This window comes from Anopheles merus, chromosome 3R (genome assembly GCF_017562075.2).
Source record: "Anopheles merus strain MAF chromosome 3R, AmerM5.1, whole genome shotgun sequence".
NCBI lineage: Eukaryota > Metazoa > Arthropoda > Insecta > Diptera > Culicidae > Anopheles > Anopheles merus.
This window is the reverse complement of record NC_054084.1, coordinates 27,286,577-27,312,341: the sequence shown is the minus strand read 5'-3', so window position 1 is coordinate 27,312,341 and position 25,765 is coordinate 27,286,577. Positions and strand designations below refer to the sequence as shown.

The 25,765-nt window shown below is 45.0% G+C and overlaps 1 protein-coding gene across 12 annotated transcripts in view; it reads right to left on the bottom strand.

Annotated features, from left to right (window-relative positions):
* Positions 1–25,765, bottom strand: part of LOC121595888 (proton channel OtopLc) — a 61,295-nt gene that overhangs the window by 16,995 nt on the left and 18,535 nt on the right. For 11 of the 12 annotated variants that reach the window (XM_041920240.1, XM_041920251.1, XM_041920241.1 and 8 more), the window contains one exon: positions 16,276–16,360. In XM_041920240.1, the coding sequence (XP_041776174.1) occupies positions 16,276–16,360 (85 nt within the window). Of the gene's footprint in view, positions 1–16,275; positions 16,361–17,867; positions 17,888–25,765 lie in introns of those variants that run through there. The other variant, XM_041920253.1, reaches the window with a different exon arrangement.

Here is a 25,765-nt window from a genome sequence, read left to right as displayed (position 1 = left end):
CCACAGTAATGACGGCCGTGTACCTTGTTCGGGTAATTAGTTCAATTAAACAAAAAGGGAGAAGCCATCCGGACTAGCTGCCAGCTGCAGCAGTCGTGCTGGAGCAGGTTCCTCCCGGTGGTAATGTGCAACAAGCAGCTTCGCACGGCAGTGCCCTGAACCTGTCCAACATTGCACTTCAAACCGAACGGAACGATTCATTATTAATTCGCACTCGAAGCTGCCAGCAAAAGGACAACGCTCCTAAGAGCCATTACTAAAGTGTTACCCTTTCGCCAGCCGACAACTTGCCGCAGGGATCGGACGAGTTTTATTATGATAGAGGTGCACCGACACGCTTGTCCGGTTCGATTCGATTCGGTGCATATACAATGCATAAGCTGCAACTTTGTTGTCCGTTGTCGGAAGTCGTTGTTCTGTACCGGGATGGCGAAAAAAGCCACTCATCCGCTCCTGTGGTTGACTTCAACCTCATGCCTCTTTGTATTTGCGGTTGGAACTAGCCCGTCTGCACCATCGATACAACCACCAGGAACTACTTCAAAAAGCACAGAATGAAAGCCTCCGCCCTTCATGTGAATCTTTTTTTTCCCTCCAACACTGTCTGCTTGCCTCATACGTTGCCCTAATGGACCAGCCAGGACACCAGGGAGGTTTCGGTTCATTCAGTACGACACAAGCGACCCAAAATCCGAGGACCAACCCCGAGCACTGGGGCCCGATGGAGCGGGCAAAGTGGACGCATACATATTTCATCAGCTCACATTTTTATTCCAATTAGACAGACGGCAACGACGACGACGACGACGTCGGCGACTACGGTGGCGCTTCTGTGCGGGAAGGTAAGGGAAGGAGAAATTTAACACCCACCGCCCACGCCTTACTCGCCTAGGGAAGTGAGCTACAGCGGGCAGAGTGTGCGTGTCCGGAGCGGCGGGCCCAGTTTTGCATAATCCGAGGGACATGAATTTTAACAGCGGCGGCAGAGGGCGATATCCTTCAATACCCGTCTCCCGCCTTTTGTCAGACAGTAACCTCGTCTTCGGGAGTTTCTTTCCTTCTGCGTGCGTTCCTTCCTGTGGTGCGTATGTCAGAGCGTTTACGGCTGTGCCAGCAAAAGTTGCCAAGACAATGGCAAACAAAATATACAGCAAGAAGGGACAGCAGCAAAAAAAAAGAAAAAGAAAATAAAAGAAATATGCATAGACCAGGAACATAAAACCGAACCCTCGATAGGTCGCATCGGAGGAAACGCTGCTCAACGCCTACGGGCTTGCGCTTGATTGATTGCTTAATCGAGCGGCAGGCAATGGTTTCGGAACCGGGGCGATCTCTTTTGCAACAAATGTAATTGGGTGGTCAAGTGTAGAATACCGTCCCATCAGATAAGATTACATGCATGCACATACATCATATACACATACACATCCACAAATCATGCGTGTGAAATTCAGTTTCGGATCGGTTTCGAGGCCGATGATTGGAGGAAAAGTTTTGTGAAGTTTTGAAGGATAAATTGAAATTTATTTCTACATCGTTTGTAGTATAATCTAGATTATGGAACTTTCTTTATGCTATATTAAATACAGTAAATATATTTAACAACAAAATTAAATTTTTGCCCATTACTTCAGCAAGTGTACTACTATTGGACGATCCGGCCACTTAAACTTAAAATAGTTTAATGTTTTGAGTCATCAGTTCTGAATGACTGGAATAAAGTTGCCACCGACTGGTGATACATAATAAAACCTTGGATAGCAAGAAACTTCGTACAGCGATTACAGATTTCAATGTGCTGACTACGGATAACATCTTTCTAATCTGGGTGCTCTGAATACGGAATCCTTTCTCTTATATAAACATTCTTGTCGGACCTATCAATACATGTTGGACCCATATGCCTGGAATACCGCTCAACTGTACTCTTCATTTGAATTCGTATCTGCAAACGAGTTAGAAGTCTCCAGCTAGAGCTCTCGAAAATCGAATACGTACACCGTCCGATTCTTCTTCTATCTCAAGCTTTTTAGAAACCTTTCAGTTTCTCCAATGTGTCCAAACCCTGGTTTATGCGAAAGCTACATCAGCTGGCAGATAAGAAGCAATTACCGGTAATTTTCAGCATAAAAAGGGACGAACAAATTGATTGCAAATCTTGGAAGTCACGTCGGTGTCGTCCTTTAGGTCAGCTAATGAAACGATTCTCGTGAACGTTCTTGTCGGGTTAGGGTGCTTTAGTAGATACATTTTACAGTATCATGAATGAATTCTTGTATTTCCTAATGAAATCCTTGCAAAGGCAAGAAGAATCGAAATAAAAGCATTGCATGAAAACCTCTTCTACACCATTCTTAATGTCCCGTGCAACACACAACCATGGTAATCAATCCGACCAATAGATTATTAAATTATAGCACGGACTGACGTCCGTCAAGCATCATTTATCATCGCCCACCTGCGCCAAACGTAAGGGACATGGATATAAAACCGAACGGAAACAGATTGTTCGAAAGTAAATGCTCCTGCCCCCATTCGTAGAAATTCATTACGGTAGAACGGTAGGAATGATTGAACAACTTCAAACACTGCCAGACATTTGCCAGTCCCGCTCACCTGCGAATAATCAAATGAAGCGAATAAACCCGCTTTCGATCCTGCAGCCTGGTTGCGTTTAGTGGCAACATTGTACCAACAAACAAAACGCTTCACTTTCGGCATGATTGCGCAATCATTTTCCCTTCGCTCGCCGGGTTCGCTGTTACACCGAGCGCCCTTTCGGGTCTGTGCCGGCTGGCTGCAACAATGTCACCAGGGTGAGCGCACACGAAACTGATATGAAGGGAGCCCCGTTCTGTCATTAGACGGTCCAAATTTTACAGTTTGATTTGCTCATCAAACTTTCAGCCGGTAATTCTCCAGTCAATCAGTCCGGCTCGAATCAAGGTAAACTTCCCGGTGCTCGGGCTGTCGTTCGAGCCTGCTCGCCCCAAAGACCTCCCAGCTACGTCAAGTCAAGTCAATGTCATTAGGCGCGTCCTTTGGTCGGTATCATTCCGCAATACCATTACCACTCTACCTCTAACTCTGAAAGGATGTTAAGGATTGACATTAAATTTCAAACGGAGCAAAATTGCGTCCAACTAACGCCATCGATCGCGATCGAAAAGAGAGAGAGTGAGAGAGAGAGAGTGAACGAAAGAGGCTTCTGGAAAGACGCACGCGTTCGTTTGCATGCAAGCAAACACAAAAAAGAAACGAGTCTAAAGCTATTTGACACACACACACACAGCTTACCTTCGACGAGAGTTTCTTACAAAATACAGACACACGCAAACAACACAAAGTGGATATTTTTATGAGCCGTGAATTTCGCGTGAGTTCGACTCGATAATCTTTGACCCAGGCCAAATCTTTACCAAGCTTCTTTTTTTTTTTTTTTTTTTTTGTTAACCTTTTCACATCAAGCAGAACAGGAAGAAAGCTTTGCCGAGTAAAGAGCGATAAAAATTTGCCCATAAACTTTTTACCGCTTTGCCGCCGCGCCGGACGACACGCAGTTTAGAGAGCTTGGCTGCAAATCGCACCGGAAAGCCGAATGGGATTTTCCAATAAAAAGATTTCGCACCGTTTGCTTCTTCATTAAGCTGAGCCTCCGCCAATGCATCACCGATGGATCAAGCCAAGCCTCTGAGCTGGCAAAACCTTTCTAGGCATCAACTTTCGTTTGCTGATCAGCAACAACAACCGCATCCAAATCGGGCATTAGGTATGCTTTGGCAGGAGGATTTTCCTATTTCCTCCCCCTACCGGCTTATATGTTGCCGGGCACACACAAACACAAACAGGCACATTCACGCACCCGGTGGAAAAGTTTACTCGTCTGAAGCTTCTTGAATCGAGTCGCAAAAACACCAATTGCCACCGAGCCGCAATATCGAAGCGTAGCGAAGTTTTGGCCAAAGAATGTGCTGGAAGCCGACCGGCGGAAGAAAAATACATAACAGCCGAAAGGGAATCTTCCCTGCCTTACCGCCCCCTCCCCAAAGGCCGGACCAACCACAGCATGGTGTGAGTGAGTTGGCGGAAATTTAATTAACTTTCGGTTAAGTCCTTGACCAGAACAGTTTCCACGCCACGCCAGGACACCGCCCAACGGAAAAGCCTGGCGGGCGGGCAAGATGATGGTGTGCGTGCTGTACACGCCCCAACATCGAACTTCCGGCTAGCAATCGATGGTGAGAGCACATAAAACAGACCAGAAAAAGGATCAAAGTTTCTTAGCCTGATGGCAAAATCAAACTACTACTAAGATTACTTAAACAAATAAGGTCAAATAAAACCAATACATATGCTTTCGAACGTCAGTGATGGTTGCTGTTGCGGCGTAAACTTCCACATAAAAATCCTTAAATGAATGAATTTAACAACAGTTGCTTTTAATTATGCAATGGCAAATGTCCTTTTTCCAGACCCATATTACCCAAACACACCAACACACACAGACACAGGCCTTGATCGCTGGCCGTTTGGTGTGCAAGGGTGCAACGGATGCCAGTGTTGCGCTCCACACTTCAATCCATGGCATGCTGGGTGGTGTCCCTTTCCCACGTTGGAAGATCAAAGACCCGAGCGGACGAGTGGATGTCCGTGTGTTGTTTGCTCGGTGATAAAAAGGCAGTGGAAAATAAAATTTCCATTCCAGCTGCTGTCCATTCCAGTGCTGGAAACGGAGCGAACGTTCCACTACTACAGCTCACTCCTACTAACCCGGCAACGGTGGCGGAGCAAACCAAAATGCACATCGGGACACCACCACCCATCAGCGGTGCGGCGGCGATGGCGGCAGTTGAGAAACGATAAAAAAAAGTCAACTAACGCGAAACAAGCGAAAGCATATAATTGATGTTAATTGAATAATTTAGTCACCACCGTTGCCTGCAAAACCGCTAAAAGCAAAACGGGCGAAATAATGCTGCCATCCAACGTGGGCGTGAAGGCGTGGGGTACGTACCCCCGAGGAAAACACATGGTGATGATGGTTCTCCGGGACCGGTGCACATTTCTATAGAGAAAGCGCACACAGCCCTCCCCGAACCGACGGTGAAGAAGCCATTCGATGTTCGGTATGGGCGGTTGCGAGCGTCGTAATGTAATTATTCGTAATAAATATTAGCCGCTTAGTTGCGCTTCAATTTGATCGATCAAAGGTTTTGTTTGTTGGGGTTGTCTTCATTCGTTTGCTTTTTATTTTTTCAAAAAAAATCGTTTAGCTAAACGAACATCAAGCGTTGATAGGGCTAGTGATTTTAATTAAGTTTAGCGATATTTCAAACAGCATTACGCTGGGATTAGGAAAGAATGAATTCATCTATTTTGATTTTCCAGCAAAACAAAAAAATGGTCGCATAATTGATAAGCTATGAGCTTCGATTTAATGATGAATGATTTTTCCGAAAGTAGATTCTCTGAAGACTTTTTTGAAAATTATTTTCGTTTTGCTGCGTTGATTTTCCTCCTTACCTCCTGCTGGTACTGGTTTCCAATGGTTTGTCTGCTTTCTGTTCCGTGCATAGAGAGATAATTTCCATTACTCGCTTAATAACGATGCAGCACTAAATCGTTTAGCTAAACGAACATCAAGCGTTGATAGGGCTAGTGATTTTAATTAAGTTTAGCGATATTTCAAACAGCATTACGCTGGGATTAGGAAAGAATGAATTCATCTATTTTGATTTTCCAGCAAAACAAAAAAATGGTCGCATAATTGATAAGCTATGAGCTTCGATTTAATGATGAATGATTTTTCCGAAAGTAGATTCTCTGAAGACTTTTTTGAAAATTATTTTCGTTTTGCTGCGTTGCGTAAGAAAATTCGATGGAGACGCCTGGCCCTTCACACGAAAATAAGTGGAAAATATGCTGCGTTTCGCAATTGATCGGTGTAACTGAATCGAAAAAAAGCTGTAACCTGAATCATTCACAGTATAAACACTCGATAATGATGCTTGTTATTGTAAGCCCACCATTACGGGTTGAGATTTTTTTGGGGAACGAGTAATGGAAGAGGTCGGAAAACCTTACAACCAACCATTCACCATTAGGAAAAAGCAACTCTTCACTGCACCGATCTGTTCATTTACCTGAACCGAGGTAACCCAGAGAGCGAAAAGAAAATTTAAATTCTTGATAAAAAAAAACCGTGAACTTTAGAGTAAGTGCCGTCCCAGCGTCTTTGCCCGCTTCCCGGAATATCAATTCTATTTTTAGATGAACAAACACACACATTCACAAACAATCGCTGTTGAGCAGAGTTCTGGCTTCCTTCGAAGGGGAGATTTGGGGAGGGGGGGGGGGGTTCATTCCTCATTGAATCCCACAAGCCCAGCTCAGAGAGATGGAAAGAGGCAAAGAAAGCGAGAAAGAGAGAGAGAGAGAGAGAGAGAGAGAGAGAGAGAAGAGAGCAAACAAATCCATTCCAAACAGCATCACCCGGGAGTCATCGCCGGAGGGATCGGTTTTGAAGGTTAGCCGCCGACCCAACGGCAGGAATCGCGATTGCCCAACGGAGAGGAGATGGGGGGGGGCGATTGGGAGGAGGAATTTGTTTTCTTTTCCATCGCCTTTTCCTAGCTGCAGAGAAGCCTTTTCTTCTGCTTCCCGTCCGGGCTGGGGTGGAGGTTTCGCAAATCGTTTCACAAAAGTGCTTGCTCATCGCGGGCTGTTTGTGTACTTCGTACGTGTGGTTGTGTACGCGCGTGTGTGTATGTGTGTGTGTGTGTGTGTATGCACTAGAATACATTTGTTTGACTTTTTTTTTCTTTTCCTAATCATTCTTTCTCTCTCAAGCACCGCACCAAAGGTTCTCTCTTTGCGCTGCCTCTTTTCGACACCTAAGGGCGAAGGAATGTGTTTACGATAATATTACGCGAAAATACCAATAAAAGCAAGCTTCCCGTTCAACGTTTCCCCGGCGTCAGCAGGATGTAGATGGTGGTGTGAGCGAGAGTATGAGATAAAAAAAGACAGAGAGAAAAATGAGAGCAGCATTGCGAAACGTACGGAAATTCGGACTAGTACGGCAATGGACTATGTGTGTGTGTGTGTATGTGGTGTACAATTTCTTCGGTTTTCGGGAATCCCTATTACTACCCTCCCCCCTAACCAATCCATTCCCCCCATTAATGCACCCAACGTCGTCGGTCTCGTTTCGCAAAAACCAAAAACCTGCGCCTGCGCATACAATTTCATCGTAATGGCCCTACGACGGCCATACCTTCGGCAAAGCAGTAGCAGAGCATACCACCACCTCCCCCTCTAAAATGCCTTCGCGCCCTCCCACACCGAGCGCTGCCCTCAAAAAAGCCGGTGTGGAGAAATGTGAATGAACGAGCGGACGCATGCGCCCCCGGGTGCGCGACCGTACAGCTACGAGCACGGAGGAATTTTACGATATCGCAAACCTCCTCCTCCTCCTACTCCTTCTCCTCCTTTTCCTCCACACTTTCTCGCCACGAACCCCCACACTCCGCACTCTCCGGTGTACGGACGACGCTCATGCATAAAGAGTAGTTTTTGCTTAGACGCCTCCAACGGTGCGCTCTCACTGCAGCTCACACGCTCTCTCGAGAGGTTCACGCCATCGTAAGAAAAAGAGTGTAGGGAACTGTGAAGGGCAACCTTCGAGCACAGCTCCCCGCCCCTCCCTTCCAATTCCACCAACAAAAAACAACCCCGTCGTGGGGGTTGTTGTACAACACCGACCCCAGCTCTCACACAACCGGCCACACACTATCAATGAACTTTGGTGTTGGCATCTCTAACACACTCCGCGGTAACTCGCGTCACTCAGCTCGGGCTGGCGAGTGTGGCGGCGAGTGCCACCACTCAGCGCGATGTGGTATACCAGAGCAGAGTGGCCAGGTGTAGTACTTTTAATACAAAAAAAGAGGGTACAACACACGGCAAGCTCGCACCGAACTGTGAGTGCTCCTTTTTACGATCGTACGCCCTTTTACACGGAGTTTACCGTTGGATGGATGGCCAGGGTGCCACATAGCCGGGGCCACGGTCACGGCTGTGACGAGGAGGTGTGTGTGTGACCTGGTAGTGGTGATGGTGGTGGCTGGCGTGCGTCAGAGAAATTGTAGTGTTTTTCTTAGCGTAAATGTGCGCTCCTTTCTTGGTGGATTTTTCTTTCTTTTTGTGATGGTAATGCTCACAGTCTTGCACAGAGAGAGAGAGAGAGAGAGAGAGAGAGAGAGAGAGAGAGAGAGAGAGAGAGAGCGAGAGAATGGCTTTAGAGCCACACGTTTTGTTCGTGTGAACATCCTCATGGTACGTCTTATTTCGATTTTCCTAAGTTAGAAGTTGTCATAATAGGTCCCACGGAAAGGATATGGCGAAGACGTTTTTGGTAAGGAATAGGCATTTTAGCAAAAGTGTTTCAACTTTAATTCCTTTTAGGCTTTATGATGTCTTACATTGGTTACATACTGCACACATACATACATACATTGGTTACATACTACATACACATACTGGTTACATTTTTATTGATGTCAGTGTCTTACATTGAAAGTTGGCAGTAAGTATCAGATATACTGTGGGAGTTAAGTAATTGGGAGTCCATTACATACATCTACAAATCTGTATGTCGACTAACGTAAAACCAGGGTCATTGTTAGACTACTAAAAAGAAACAATACTTTTAGCAATATCAAAGTTGTTTCAATTTTATACGTGATGTGTTAGAACTGCTTAACATGTTTCCACATATGTCTAGATCGTTCAAACTAGTGATGTGCTCTCTGGAGCGCAACCACGACTCCGGTCCGACCCCGACTATTGTTAGTACGATTCCGACTCCGAAAAAATGGAAACCACTAGTTCTGCCCAGAGTCGGAGTCGTCCGGACGACTCCTCACAACTCTGGGCAATTCCGAACGACTCCTAACGACTCCGAATTACTTCGGACGACTTCGTACGACTCCGAATCTGGGAGACTCTGGATGACTCCGGACGACTTCGGACGACTCTGGACGACTCCGGCCGACTACGGACGACTTCGACTCCGATAGACTCCGGGCTACTCCGATAAACTCCAGGCGACTCCGGACGATTTCGAGCGATTCAGGAAAGCTCCAGACGATTCCAAACGACTTCGGATGATGCTGGCGGACCTACCTTCCGGAGTCGGTTCCAATATTATTGGAATCGGATCGGAGTATAAATTTGCTAAAGTTACCCAAAACTAGTTCAAACACATAAAATTCAAGTTGAATTCAATAATTCAGCAGACCATTCAACGTTCCTGTTGCTTGCATTCCATACAATCCCAAGGAGTGCCCAATTTTTCATACTACAACTCGCCCTGCAATCAATTGAATGAATCTAAATATTTGCTAAATGCGCTCACCGATCATCGCGCCAGAAAAGAGATCACTCAAACGCAACGATCGCGTTACATCATGCACTAATCAGCACAAATAAGAACACACCAGCAGTCTACTTCCTCCCATCCGGTAGAGTTCTATTAATATCCCACCTGCCAGCAAAGCAATCGAATCAATCCTTCTATTTGCATCGTTTGCCCGAGGCGCACACTAAAGTCTACGCGTAGTACACGCGGCTCGAGAAGCAGTCGAGGAAACAAACACGCGTCTTTGCGTATAGGTATTTGCCAGAAAACGCACAATCATAAACACTCGTCAATGCAAAGTAGACAACGCATGATGCAAAAGCACGAAGTTGTTTGTGCGCATTCACCTGATTTGGCGATTATGTTAGGTGCAAAAACAATGTTTTTATACCATAACTTTATCTCCTTCTCGAAATCGATCATGATCATCATTAGCACCCGAAACCCTTCTTAAACGTGCAACCATAAAGTTACCGTTTTTTAAATGCCTTCCTAATTTTTTTACCTTTTCCACAATAATTTTGAATATACCATCCGCCCTAGAGCAGTTAGAAAAGGACGTCAACCCCCGGGTCAGCACCGCATTAGCGAAGCGTATACCTTCACTGAGGACGAACTGTTGTGTGTTGTAATAAAACGTAATAAAAATGAGATGCGATTTGCAAGTGGAACCGGGTTTTACCCTTTGCTCCGGTGGCCATTAATTTCAACTATATTGCATTGCGGATTATGGTACCCATAATAGCAAATCACCCGTCGCTGCAAAAGCAAAACTACAGACAAAAAGATATACACTTCTTCCATCCTCGACCTTCCTTGTGCGCCTAATGATATGATTTGAACCGTCGTTTTTCGGTTTTCGGCATGGACCGAAAGGGGGGGAGTAAGTCATCCGGCAACACGCCCCGTCGGTCCGTTTTCGGTACCGGTCGTCCTTCGAGTGTCCTTTCAAGGTTCTACCCCCACCCGAGTAAAGCTTCGCAGCATTTTTCCAGAAAACAAAAACCGGTAACCTACCCCGAAGAAACAAAAGCAAAACAAAGGCAACGAGAATCATTAGGGCTCACGGGGAAAGGAGCTTTTGAGAGAATATCATTCTTTCAACCAAAACCCTTTTCCCCACCGCTTAGCTGCCTCCCCGGTGGAGCTGCCTGCCTTACCTACCCATCATCTTCGCTGGTAAGGTAAGTGCTGTAAAACAAAAGGCTATATAGCCTTTTTACACAACAACAACCTAAATGTCTTTTAATCCGTAAACCTGTCGTGACTCTGCCGCTGCGTACAATCGATGCACACGCACTGATCGGAATGCTGCTCGGCCCAGCGAAAGGAATAATGGGGCGGTAGTCAGGCCAAAGTAAACGGTGTACTTAACGAGGGATCACAATTCAGCGGCGAGAGAGAGAGAGAGAGAGAGAGGGCAGCAAAGGATACTCTACAGATGACAAATTAAAAGAAGTAGTAGAAGTCCCACCTGCCAGCCAACCCGTGCGCCGCATTTCGCTACTAGCTCTGAGTATGCTGAAGGCTAACAAAAGGCTTTTACTGCTGTCTCCTCCCCCTTGTTTGCTGCTGTTGCTGCTGCCGGTACACTCTTGCTCGGTATAAAATACTACCCAACCCACACAGCCATTTGTTCTGCTACAATGAAAAATCCATTTCCAGCGCCTCAGCACCGGCACTGCCTTCGCAACGCACACGGTTTCTCAGCGCTTAATACAGACAGCGCACCGAGTTACCGAGCGACGACGACAACGGCGACGGCGTGAACGACGGATGGAAAAGGATTATTTTCTTGGAAAACACCTTCGCAACCGTAAAGAGGAAAATATATCATAATTAAAGGGAGTTATTTCACAGTCAAAAGAATGCGATCTGCGTCGCCACCTCTCGCGTGTTTTCTTCCTTCCTCGTACACTCAAAGTGCGCACAGTTTTTCCCTCGACGTTAAGGGTAAAATTCCTTCCACACCTTTTGTCTGTTTCTTTTTTTTTTTTTCGTTGTTCAACCCAAGCAAAAACGGGAAACGATCACAGGCGCAAACTGTGGTACCGAACAACACGGGGTAGCACGGGACAGCACAGGACGCTAAACAAATTGTGCGCTACAACAGCGTGTGCCACCGACCGTGGACCGTTTCTATTTCCTCAGCAGCAGATCGTACGATGGGGCAATGAAAATGTGGCATTTTCCTTTCGCCAACGCATGCTAACGCTCTCGACACACTGTCTGTGTGAAACAGGGCGGCGTAAGAAATCTTTATTCTGGACTGCACACACAGACACACACACTCTCAGCTCACACTCAGCCAGCCAGGATTCACCGGAAACAGACACAGCACATAGTGCCCGCCGCCGGCCCAACTACGGCGGCCACAGCTCGCGCACACAAATCTTAATTACGAACAAACGGTTTTCTGCTTCCGTTTCTTTTAGCAAAGGCTAACGACAAAGGCAACAAAGGCGTCACAAAATGCTAGACACACAATCACACACTGCCTCTGTTGACGGGAGATCCTTCGTGATGAAAACCATAGCGACTTTTCGAAGAAGTTGCCTGCCCCAGCCTTGGAACAAACATTTGCTACTTTCCTTGCCTTTTTAGTCTTGAACGGAGCTGCCCGGACAAGAGATCTTTCACACAGACACACACACACATAGACACATAGACACATAGACACACAGCTTGACCACACAAGCTCCCTCGGGGCCGACAGAGAGTCTTAGAAAGCAAGCTTAGGCACTGCTGCTGCTGCTGTAATCATCCCCATCACAGCCTTCGGCGTGGCCACAGCCAGATACACTGGGCAGAAACTGTGAGCGTATGCGTGTGTGTGTGCCACTGGATGTGTGTGTGTGTTTTGGACGTTTGCTTTAATTGCAGCAAATCAACTTCAAACTCACTCGACCCGTTGGCGCCTATCAGAAAAGGCCGGGGGGCGGCAGCGAGAACCTCACAGCGGAACGACTGCGCAAGAGGGTTTGCCAGCGATTTTCCGCTGAATGTCAAACACATCCGGGGACAGTTGGCCGGTACGGGAGATTCTGATGTCCCCGTTCCACAACCCTCACCCCCTCGTTCATTCACCACGCTCCAAAAGAGAAATGGCGTACTGCATTGCAATTTTCACGCTTCCGTGAAGAAGCCCCACCAATCGGGGGAAATGCTGATGCTGCTGCTGGGGGAAAATGGGGAAGTGGTCCGAAGCACAAATTGTTTCGCCAACCATTAGCAACAATTACCGCCAAGATGAGTTTGTTTATTGAGGCGCCGCGCCGTTGGGGGCTGCCGGCGCTCGTGAGTGTTTGTGAAGTGCAGATTGGGCCAACGGGCGGGCTGATTGCGGGGAGGCAGCCCTGGCGGAAGAAGGTTAATAATTTTGAGAGCAGACTGCTCGGACTGCGGAGTCGCCCCGGTCCTAAGTTAGTAAGGTTAGGGGGGGGAGGGAAAAGATGTGTTGTTCGCAAAACCCCGCGTGCAATGGAAACTTCCCACACACAGCCACAACAATGACCGAAGCGTATTGGCGCTTTGCAGAGCTCGGATCCTGCAAAACTTTGAAAACAGCACCATTTTTCGTGTATGTTTTTATGACAGCTGCGTCATGATGCTGAGACGTTGAGAGAGAATGAATTTTACATTCCTAGTGGACAAAACTAGCAGGACATGCGCGTCTCTCGGTTGCATGCTTTCCCTGCCTGCTCGATTTATTAAACAGTAAGTGCCAAATTGTAGTCAAAGTTCGTACGAGCAGTCTCTCTGGAATGGGTGTTATGCAACGAGTAAATGTCACAGACTGGACCGAAGATAGTTTGAGGACAGCAGTAAACAGAAGTTATTTGATATTTTTCTTAATAATGTAAATTACGATTCCAACTAGTATTTTACGTCAAGTTTGATTTTTGAATACTAAAAATATTTCAACATTCCAAAAAAGATTTTCTTTCTAGATTTTGTATAGTTTTCTTCAAGAAAAACTGAAAAACAATAACATAAACATGTCACAACTCTGTATACATCCGATTCGAAGGACCAACCCTGTGAGACAAACTCAAGAATGTACGATTGTACAATTTGTTTTCTTTCCAGAAGTTTCAGAAAACGAGTGTTGTTTATGTAAGAAATGTTACTCCATCTAATATCCGTTTACTACTGACGACGCAAATCAAACCGGACTTGAGATGCTTTATTCTTTACAAACGATTTATAAAATACTGTTTGGCGATACACACAACCGTCAGTTATAGTTAACTCCATCAATTTAAGTACACGGGTCTAAAGTAGTGATCGGAAAATGACTAATTCTCTTCAAATGCCAGCTCCACGTTCCTTGTAAAACCCCAAATTGATAAACTCAGCATGATAGAACTGAGAAGGGTAAAAGAGCTCCCAGACAAGGCTACCAAGACTAATCAGATATTCCACACAATCGGACAGTCTAACCCTTTAGATCTATTAGGCCCATTCAATAAGCACTGATATGAGGCGGGTTGTCCAAGATTCAGAAATCTGCAAGTGCTACGCACCAAGAAATGATGAATACTTCTATAGTTGTTCAGAACTATATCTAATAAACTAGAAACTATCTCCTCTCAAATTCAAGGGTAAGACGAAAGAGAATACGCATGATAAGGACATTAAGATTGAATCCTAAACAGATAGTGGGATTTAATCTAAACAATCTATTTCGATTTGAATTGAACAATCAACACAGCTTGCCATTGACCTTCTAGTACAGTTACTAACTAAAGCCTATCCACATCCACAGCTCCTGTGTCTGAATCACGTGTGGTGTTTGCACATTTGCACAACCCCTAACAAAATATGACCCCGCTCCACTAAATATCAGCAGCTGCTATACCAAATCATCCAACACTTTTGAGAGCGTCAAAAATTTGAGCAAGCTGGCGATTTCGCACAATCCACGAGCGCAGTGGGTGACGCAGCATTTGGCGCAGTGTCAGTTGATGCAAAGCCATTCCATATAATAAAAAAAAACTCCCGCAAAACAACGACGACGACAGCACTGGAGTGCTGCCTCGTTAAAAATAACTGCAAATGATTGCAAATAATATCTACTTCTTTCAATTCGCCACAATTCCATCGCCAACAACACCATCGCTCCCCCTGCCATTTGTCTCATTCAATTTCGAAGGGTTGACGGAAAAGGGTAAATTAAGGCCCATTGGAAAAGAATCATCCAAGCTCTGACACCGTTAAAAGGCCTCGAGTGTGGCGCTCGCTGCCTAGCAAGAGTAATTCACATGCGCCAACCGGGACCGGAGGCATGGATCTTCCGCCTTGAAGCTTCAGCAAGTGTGGCATGCTTTTTGTTTTGGTTTGTATCGTTTTACTTCCCCGGACCTCATTCCCTTCCCTCCTGTTCGGCACCATGAAGGCGTAACAAAAGTGGCACTCTTATGGCCAGTTTGGGACACAGCTGATGCAGATGCAGCTCAGCAAGTGAGCAATTTCAACGTGAGGCGGTATAGGCCCAACCAATGCCGAATAGTCGCGACGACGTGTGCTCATACCGGGCGTAGGTAATTTAGCGGTAACAGCAAAACCGCCACATCCCTGTGACGTGGAGGATGATTTTGCTAGAGTTTTCGGTCAGCACTTTTTTATCGACAGAGCGTGTTTTGTTCGTGCCACAAAACATCGCGAGCCAACTGTTTAGTCGGTAGTCGTGAGATATGGGGTTGTCGTTTTTTTTGTCTGACAAACTAACAAGATTTATTTTTAGTGGTAACAGGTTAGTGGTAACATCAAAATCTCATTGACCCCCCTTTTTTTTTAAAGTGGAATTTTACTGCCAAGCACATCATTATCACAAAGACTGGCACAAAAACAAAAACGGTGCCTCGTATCATCCTGTCGAATCACACCAAATTCAAACCAAGCACTGGCACGATTTGGTAATCATATTAGTGACAAGTTTAACTCACCGTAACAAAATTAACACTTTTTATGATGCGTCACAGACCAAATAAACACAAAACAATGATTTCCAATTCGTCCGAAGTCATTCATATGTTAGCGGAACGTTAATTATGCCCCGTCTAGTCTTGTTTTACGGGTGCAAATTTGTACCATCCAAATAGTTCTGTTAGCATACTGAACGCTCGAATTAAAAATAGAAGAAGAAAAAAAACAGAGCCATCAGCAACGAGTCAAACAAACAAACAAACAAAAATCCTAATCACATCTATATTCACCTTTACGGTGGAGAATCACGTCCCTAGCGAGATGGCTCATACTTTTCATCGTTCTTCCCCTGCTGCTTGGATGCATAAATTTCAAAATTACATATTACTGACGGTTTTTTTTTCTTTTTTTTTTTTTGCTAACATTACCTCCCCAAAAGCCAACAGCACACCTTACACAGCACCCTTCCCCTTGGTGGAGAAATTTTCTTTTGGGGTTTGTACGGCAAGGCCCATACAATTCATGCGCCTTATTACATCCTGCCAAATTGTATTCCCAAGCACGTGCCATAAAAATGTGCCGGGCAAAGTTACGCCAAAGGACACACACACAAAAGCGGCACACAAACGACGGGGCCAAGCCTGCCAGAGCTTTTCTTGCCCCGCCACCTCCTCCTTCCCCGGAGCAAAGCAAACGGAAACGGGGCACGCTACGACAAAACGTTGCAGTCGTCGTAAAACTGAAGCAACTTAAACCGGACCAGAAAAGTTTGATGCTGCCTGGTGTGTCTGCCGCCCCTACACACGACGGTAGTTGGAGGAAATTTTCACACAGGGACGATCAAAGAGAGAGTGAGAGAAAAAGAAGGCGAGAGGCGGGAAAAAAACAATGATGTAAAAAAAAGCACCGACGCTGCAACTACTTACTTAGCTCCATCTCGTGCTCCTGTATCAGGTCGTCTTCCTGCTCCAGGTCACCGTCCGACTCGGTGCCCGAGTCGTGACCGTCAATCTGTTGGGGGAGAGGGAGTAGAAGGAAGAAAAAAAAAGAAGAACGTGTTAGTTATTGTCCTGAACGCGGGCGGGCTTTTAAGCAGACAGCGGCATCAGCAGCAGCAGCAGCAATGCTGCCAGCACCTGGGATACGTGAGCGTGGAAGTAAATGCCAAACGAGGAAGCGCATTACTTTAACTGAAGCATAGTGGGGTGGTAATCGCTCCATTCTTGGCTCGTGCATCGCTTCCGCCAGCTGGAGCACTGCCAGGGACAATTGTAATCATGAGGCGGTGTAATATTTCGCCTTTACAGCATTAGCCGTCGAGTGATGCAACACAACCGGCGCGCGAGGGGACGTCTTTGTCCTTCGGTTATTGTGTTTCTCTTGTTTCCTTCACACCACACCTCCGAAGATCCATTCCGACAAAGTTACGTAAAGTTTTGTCTCGATGGGTAAGCTTAATCTTCAAGCACCTTGGATTACACACACCCACATCCACTCCCCGGCAGTCTGCCTGCCAGATAAGAAATGTATGCAAAAGAACACCTTCTCGTTTGCGGGAATAATTCCTCAAGTTTTCGCAAAGATCGATCGACAAACCAGTGGAGAGGGTGGGATGACTGGAATCCTGCGAATTCCAAAGGGTCCCAGGGAACTCCAAACTTTAAAACCACAAACACCGTCATCACCTCTAGTGCAGGACATGCGGCTAAGGAACGACATGCCATAGCTGTTTGAGCATTGCCGGACAGGCACACTTGGACCTGGAGCCTCCTCACTTCCACGATACTCAAAGCGTGTTCAACACGATGCTCTTCTCCACCTCGAGACACGGAACACGGGACGGGAAGATGGTGGCCGATTACACATTCCCGGTGCTCAAGTGTTTGACTATCATTCCCGATGCAGTAACGGAATACATTATATTGCCTCGTATTTATATTTCATTTTGAGCCGTCACGGTTTATTTACTTACGGTGTTGGACCCAACACCGCCGTACAGACACATACACACACACAGAGAGACAAAACGCCAAAGCCGGTTGTCGCTCTCAACTGTCTTTACAACACTCCAAGAACAGCAAAAACCGACGGTTCGGCACGATCAACCTTTCCCTTTGCCGTAGAATACGGCAATAAGGGTGAAGAGAGAGAGAGAGAGAGAGAGAGAGAGAGAGAGAGAGAGAGAGAGAAAAAAAGAGATATATAATGGCATGAACGGAAAGTACCAAAAAAACTGAGTCGCAAGGTTGACTCGTGAATGTTTTTTTTTTTTTTTTTTGGGCAAAGAACCAGTTCGAGGCGTTCGCGGTTTTGCTCTCGCCGGTTCGCATCATTACGACTTACGCGCTGCAACAAACGACGGGGAAAGCAGCTTCCCCCCCCCCCCCAGCACCACCTGCACGGCACAGCAGTTCTTATGGGCTTTTGTTTCCTTTCTATCGCCACTTTTCACCTAATGCTCTCCTTCACTCCACCAGCCTGCTGCTGCTGCTGCTCACTCGATTGACTTCTATTTCACCTTTTCACGGAGCGAGCGGAACGGCTCGCGTTCCTCCAGAACGGAACAGAACCGCTTTCGAGTGTGCTACTCGCCGAGGAATTGGGCTCCGAAACCCACGTACTATTCTCGCTTTGGTTGTACTTCGGTCGGCTTGTTTTTACTACGACTCCCGACCACTATTACTACAGCAATGGAATGTAAGTTGGCTGGCCTTACAAACCGAACACTGCGCCGAGTTCACTGTGAAACTTTGGCGGAGACGACGACAGTAACAAAAAAGAAAAAAAAGCACACACACACACAGAACTGATCAGACTGGTAAGATATAGGAAAGACCGCCGTACCAAGAAAAAACGCCAACCAACAACTCTCGCCAGCACAATCATCTGTTCGTTCGTTTAGCGCACACTCGTACTCACGACGCTGCAGTGTACCGGCGCAGCATCCGCGCAGTAGGTTCTCGACGCGAGGCCTTACGTTTGCTAGTGGGAGGCAGTGGTGTCGCCGTGCGAGAAGTCACCCGCACCAAAACCCCACAACCCCTCCCATTTCAAACGCGTCGAATGACGTCCATTGGAACAGGAGAAGAACGACGGCGCAATGGACGAAACGATAGACAGTGGAAGCAATCGTTCCAAGTGTACCAACCTCAGCTCGGTAAGCATTCAAGTAAGGCCGGTTGCTTCTGCACGACGAAGATGAATGTACGCTGTCTGTCGGTCGTTACGGTTTGCATGAGCTGTGAACGGGGGGAGGGAACTGGTCTCCTACCGCTATTTGGGGTTGATATTTTAACAATGTCAAACAGTAAATTACTGTTCTCGCTTAGCGCAAGGTGCTACCAGAAGGTGCCTACCGTGTCTGCTTGAGCTGCTGCCATAAGAGGCAACAGTATTATTGAGTATTATTATTTAGTATTGTTAGTATTGTTTTTTTATTATTATTGTTTTAGTATTGTTTTTTTCTTACTAGATCGATAGGGTTTTGAAAAGTATTATTATTTAAAAAACTTTTTTCGCGAATTTTAGTCACTTTGCAAGTTCAAGTCCCAACCATTCATAGGGATATTCTATTCTATTTTACTAGCTTCTTACCATGCGTACATTGGTTATCCTTCATGTTGGTTATTTCTATTTTTTGTAGGTTCTTAGCTTAACTTATTGATTATTTCGTTTATTTTCACGTTTATGAACTTCTTTTAGCACTTCAACGATTTTTAATCTTTTTTTATGTATCCTATTTTTGAAAATGATTTTAATGTATTTACTTTTTTGTGTTTTATATTTGTATTAATTTCATTTTTATTTGTTCTTATGATTGACACATATTATTATATATTTTCCTTTCAAATTCCATCTTTACATTTACTTTACTTTACTTTATTCTTTTCTCCTTTTCGTGGTATATCGTCGTTTTTTGTTAATTGTTTTAAGGGTGTTAATAATTTTGCACAGTGTAAGCTCCTGTTTTGCTACGAAAAAGTCCAACTGCTGGCTTACATTAACTGTTACATCGCTATCGTTATCGCCACTCCCAGCCAAGACCAATTAACTTCCTTCCCAAGGACAGTTCAATGCACAACACCATTTAAATGGTACACCACCAAAAACTCGCACGAAAGCATAGCTTCATTTTCATTCCTTAACAAGGAATGCAACGCGTGCACCCTTTCACAAACCGACCGCGTGCATGTATATGTGCGTGTGTTTAAAGCGACAAACTACATGCATCCCGTGCAGTCCAGCACTGCACAGGGGTCAAGGTTAATGCGCGTTTTGGCACGGCTGACCCTTTTTTTCTTGTTAGTTTGTTCGCTTCGCTGTGAGACAGTGTGTGCATGGTCCATGTTGCTCCGCAGTAACTCTCAGCTACATGCTGAGCACACAAGCGCAGCAATACGTAATAGAGCTTCGCTCTTGCCTGCTTACGGGAAATGCGGGTCATTTTTCTCGTCCAGCACAGCGTGACCGGGCTAAAGTCACGAGCAGACAAACAAAAAAGGGTAGAAGAGCGGTCATACACCAGCAGGAGGAGTATGTAGATTGGCAACTTTTACCACAACTCGTGTCAGTGCACCACACCCGGTCCCAGTGGGGGCAGCAGTTTCGATGTAAAATGTACAACAATAGATCGCTCCCTTTCGCCGTCCTACCCTTTGCATGGGAGTGGCCACCCCTTGGATGCGATTGTGCACGATGGTTCGACAGTTCTTAACTGGCTGTGTGCGGATGAGACCAGCCACACACACACACACACGCTTCACCGTGTACCGGTGCATAACTCAATGGCTGGCGGGCTGGTACGTACGCAATTTTATTTACGTGCCGGCATGTCGGTCCACTTTATCGACCGATATGATGATCATCTGTACACGATCGTGCAAAAAAAACCCGACGAGGCTCTGTGTATCATTATGCAGCAGCGCCGAGACGACGACGAAACCATCCGAGCCTCCTGCGTCTCATCCACCACGGAGATTCGTGTATTATAGTCATTTGATCGGAATGCTGCTACGGAATTCTACTTTGGCGCGGAGGTTTTCTGCTTCTTTGCCACCATTTACTACGACTGCTGATACTACTACTCTACCACGCTATGATGCTGCTGCTGCTGCTTCGTTTGGCACGTATCCATTCGGCCGCGTTCCGAAAACGATCATCGCTCACGCAACCGGCGTTCACGCAAAAAAAAAATCGTGCGCACTCGCTTCTTCGTCTACAGCCGGGGCGTAGAGATTGAGCGAAAGCGCGAGAAAAGCTGGCGGGGCCGAACATGGGGGAACAGAAAATAGCCGGCAACTGACAGGTAATTATGTTACATGACGATACACGGTCGGGGTGGAAACACAGCTGTACGTACGGTTCGTTTGGCTTGATTGAAGAGCTCTTGGCCAAAGCGATGTGTTTCCGGGGGGAGGGCGCGATTGTGTTAAGTAGAAGTAAGGTTGTGTGTGATATGATAACAATAATATTATCGTCATAAACGTATTCATGAAAAGATGGTGAACGTTTGCACTACAAAACTTGACAAAAAGTTTCCATTTTGTATGGGTTTATCTTCACCCGTACTAAAAAAAACTCTAATTGCAATTTGAATAATAGTATTCCATGAGTCGGCAGACAAAATTTGACACCTATCTATCAGTTCAAACTATCGCTATCAAAGAAAGGCACCACGCCATCAGAAGAAAGTTCCGAATGGTCGAAGTCCCTGAGCGACAATAAGCAGTGCTTATTAAGCATCCAAGGAAGTGGAAGATCAATGCAATCGGGAAGTCGATGCAACCGGCCAAATAGTGAAAAAGTACCTCGTGAACCTTAAACATACTCACTATTAAGCGTCCACTGTTTTCGCAGCGGCAAGCAATGACGACAACATGATGCAAAAGCTTTACTCAAACAATTTTGTCGCAAAAATTGAAGCGATATTGATAAAATCGAAGGTGGACTTTAAAAACATCCCTACACGCAAGCCTTCGTCCAATTTGGCGAAAATCCCGGATAACTGACAGAAGATAGCCCACAGAGACGTAGATTTATTTTTACAAGTAAGCTTAAATAAATGCTTTTTAGGGGATGTTTATGTTAAATTATGTGAATTTTTTGTTTATATACATCCGAAAAATATCTTTTTTTTTTTCAATGAAAACGTTTTGAAAAATAATGAATTTGTAAAACAAAAAACCAACACAATTGTAGCAGGCAAAAGATAAACCCTTTTTTGTTTATTTTTCTATACATTTGCGCGTCAATATTTGTAGGGGAAAGCGGGGCAAAATAGCTAGGTGCATTATTAGCAAAGTAACGCGTTTATAATGACTCCTAATGTTTGAACTTTGTGTTTTTGACCATCTCGAAAATGGATGCGGACATGACGTATCCAGGCACATTACATTCATCTATAAATTTCGTGAAAAAATCAAGCATTTTAATTGTACAGCTTTTCATGTTTAAATGTGTACAAAAATTCTCTTGGGGCAAAGTAGTCGCTCCAGCTTGAGGCAAACTAATTCGTATGTTTTGACAGGAGCAAAATGATGAGGCTGTGGTGTAAGCAAACGTTGCTATACTCTACCGACAAGAAAAAATACTAATGATAAGTGCATTATTAAAATATTCCAGCAATTCACTAAATGTTTTTAACAAAACACTTTAATACCAAACATAAATCTCTACACTTTTACCTAGATTTACCTATTTTTTTCATTATATTTTTTTTAAATATTTTTTTAATTTTACCTAGATGCTTAAAAGCTTAAACCAAAGCCCAAAGTACAATGTTGTGGGCCATTTTGCCCAATAGCGAGAACATTTAACCCCGTACAATACATTTTTACGACCTTTGATGTTGATTTTGCAATTTCATTTTATGCTTTTATATTAGTTGTTAATACGTCTACTACTATTGCTGTTTCATGAATAAGACGTTGAAGCATCAATTGCCGATTGATTCAAAATATCAGTGTAAAGTTGTTTACGCAATCAGGTACAGGGCAAAATCCTTAACAGTGCCATTTTGCCCCGCTTTCCCACTACAACTAAATATACCTATACCATTTAAAGCAACCTTCCCCTGCCTGCAGGAAACGAACGTACGGTACAACACTTAACACACGCACGTCGACAATTGAATCGCATTCACAATTGCATTTATTACACAATGCACACACACATAAACAACACCCGCCGTCCGATCTGTATCAACCCCTAACGATGATGCATCATGGCACCCTTTCTCGTTTGCGCTCTCTCTCTCCTTTCAATGCTTTACGATTGCCCTAACATGAAAGGATGCATCAAGAAAGTGCAGCAATCCGCTAATCAATGCACCGACCGACCGACCACCATCACGAAACGGGGAACGAAACGATCCGCTGAGTGTGATGGATTTACTCTCTAACGATGCATTTTCGTGTCAGAAACGATTCCGAAGCAAACAAAAACCCTCCCGGGTTGGAAGAAGCAGCAATTCGTTCTGTCGCTCTGTTTTGCTGTTTTGCCCTTCTTCTGCTGCTTTTGCTCTGACTGCGGTGATATCTACCAAGAGTCATCGGAGCGTTTGTCACAAACCATTCAACTGTCACACAACATGGTGGTGTACCTTCGGAAGAGCAAAAGTAACACACCGAAAGGAAGTACCGGCAAACTTACCGTACGTTTTGCCCTCACGCAGTGCAGACTGTTAATGGGGCATGCGAAGGGGGACGTGCGTGAAGGCACTGTACTTCCACCAACCCAACCGAACGCCCAACCCGCTGCGTCTCTTCGGTGCAGTTGGTAAAGAAATAAAGCATACAGAACAACCTCACGCAGTCGTTCGACTTCTCACCCGGTCTCGCCAGTTGTAACAACTGGGAAGAGGCATGAAAGAAAACTCAGTTGCGTCTTCTAAGTGATGATAAGTTTTTATTTATTATTCCACCATTCTTTCCTCCACACATTGCCCTGCTACCTTGCTACATGCTTGCCACTCGGGCTGTCTTTTACACGATCGTTCCTCAATCCCACATCTTGCCATTCATATGCGGTTAGTTTCGTTTTTTCCTTCACAATGCCACATTCCTTCTCTCCAAAAAAAAAACCCCTACCAGGTTTTCTTTTCCTCCGTTGTTGTTGATGTTATGCGGTGAAGAGTGCATTGTTACGCGAATGTTACGATTTTTTAAAACGGTAATTAATGCCTCTTTACTTCTCATTCTCATTCTGGCCAACGGAAAGAGTGTTGCTTGTGTTTTATTTGCTCCATCCCATCCAGGTTTGATTCACACACCAGCAGCTCCACACACACATGGTGGATCAAGGCTTGTGTCTGTGCCTGGCCTGGCGCAGAACTGGGCCGTTTTGCAGCGATTTGTGGGAACGAGAACGAAACACACGGCGGGAGAAGGAACCTGCCCTTTTCGAGTGTGCGAAGCAAAAATAACACAGTTTCATCCCTCCCCAAGCCCACCATGGCACACCAAATAAGGCAAACAAACCCATGCCTTGGGGTGTACTGCTGCATGGTACAACGGACTCACCGGAGCAGCTCGGAAAGGGGGTTGTTTGTTTGTTTGTTTGTTGTCTTGTTGCCTTTTGTTTCGGGCGATTATTGTACGATGTGTAAATGTTTCATCTTGCATCATACATCGCCTCTTCCGTTTGCTTCAATTCATTCAAGCTGCTAAAGAGGAGTTTCACATATACACATACTTGCTATCGGCTCTCCAAGTTCCATCAACATATCAATCACGCCCTCTCGGTCATATCGAACCATTTTTGCTGCGTGTATGCTTTGATATTGTTGCAATTTTCCTCTCTCTCTCTCTCTCTCTCTCTCTCTCTCTCTCTCTCTCTCTCTCTCTCTCTCTCTCTCTCTCTCTCTCTCTCTCTCTCTCTCTCTCTAATTACTTTCCACCCATTCAGCTCCATATTCCCGGGTGGCCCAAACGCACCCTACCATCCGTCCAGCGGAACCGGCGGAATCAGACGAAACACATGCGTGAAACACATTTCGAGCACATGTTGTGGTGCTTGTTGTTCTGCCCCGCCGTGGGGTTGCGTCAGCTTTACTGCACTGCGAGACTGCGAGGAGCAAAATCACACACACACACGTTCACGGGCACGACGAGCTGCCCCAGCGTGTCTCATCGCACGGGATCGCAGCGGAACGATATGGCCGGGCCGTGCGGGGGTGATCGGCTTTATCGTACCCCGTGCACCCATCATCATCGTGGTGTTGGAATGATGTTTTATGAGCCCCCGAGAGCTGTGTGTGAGCTTATGTTCATTAACGAGCGATAAGTGGGGTGCCGATAAGATATGATTTTTTTCTCCCGATTTTTTTCGAACTATTTCGAGCGATCGTAGCCCGATGCGGGACGGGGGGAGCGATTTAGAAGCGGCTGCTTGGACCGATTAAGACGCTTGCGATTTCCCACGCCGATATGATTTTCGAAAACGGCTCGGGGCACGTGTCAAGGTTGTGAAATAGGAACTGCTAATGTGCTAAAGGGTGCTATCATAACTGTTGTTGTTGTTGCCAAGCATTGCTTGGTGACAATTCTGTGCCCTTGTGTGGTTTTTGACTGCGTTGAATATAGATCTTTTTTAATTCATTTTGAAGAAGTTTTTTTTTGCCTTTCTTTAGATTACTTTTTTGATTTGGGCAAAAATACACGCTTTGATTGTGTGCAATAATCTAATCGACGGAGGAGTTTAAATCCCCTTTTGCAATGTTATCTTAAACATGTTAAAAACTAATAATTTTCCTGCGACAAAACAAATAAAATCAACATTAAATTTAAATTAAATTAATTTTTAAATTAAATTTTAAATTAAATTAATTTCTTTTACATTTGTTATTATGTAGAACTGTGATTGAGCTGTTACGTAATTGTTGTGCAAAAAAAAACACTTAACTGATAACATTACTTTCGCAATATTTTGTTGATTTTAAGATCCTATTGTTATTTCATTTATTGTATTTATACGATTATTATGGCAAATGTTTAGCCGTTTGTGCAAGTTTGCAATGATATAATGTAATGTGTCAAACGAATAGGGAAATTTTGACAATTGGCTGTGGGGCTTTGCAAATGACTGTGGCAGCCGGTACTAGCAGCCAAAACCTTTTTAGTTAATTTTACTGATGAATATCAATAGTAATATTTTATTGTAGCTTCGCTGCAGGATTTGTTTAGTTTATCATGTGCACATATGAATGTCACGAGATAACTACTTAAAATTATATTTTTTTAGAAAGCAGCACCAGTACCACTTCGAAGCTGTTTTCGTCGAAAAATTATAGAAAAACTTTAATATCCACTTTAATTCCCCTAGCCAATTAAAACAATACTGCAAACGATTGAACTACTCCATAATTTTCTATCATATCGTGTATTTTATCATTGTTTTTAATTTTTACAACCACTATCT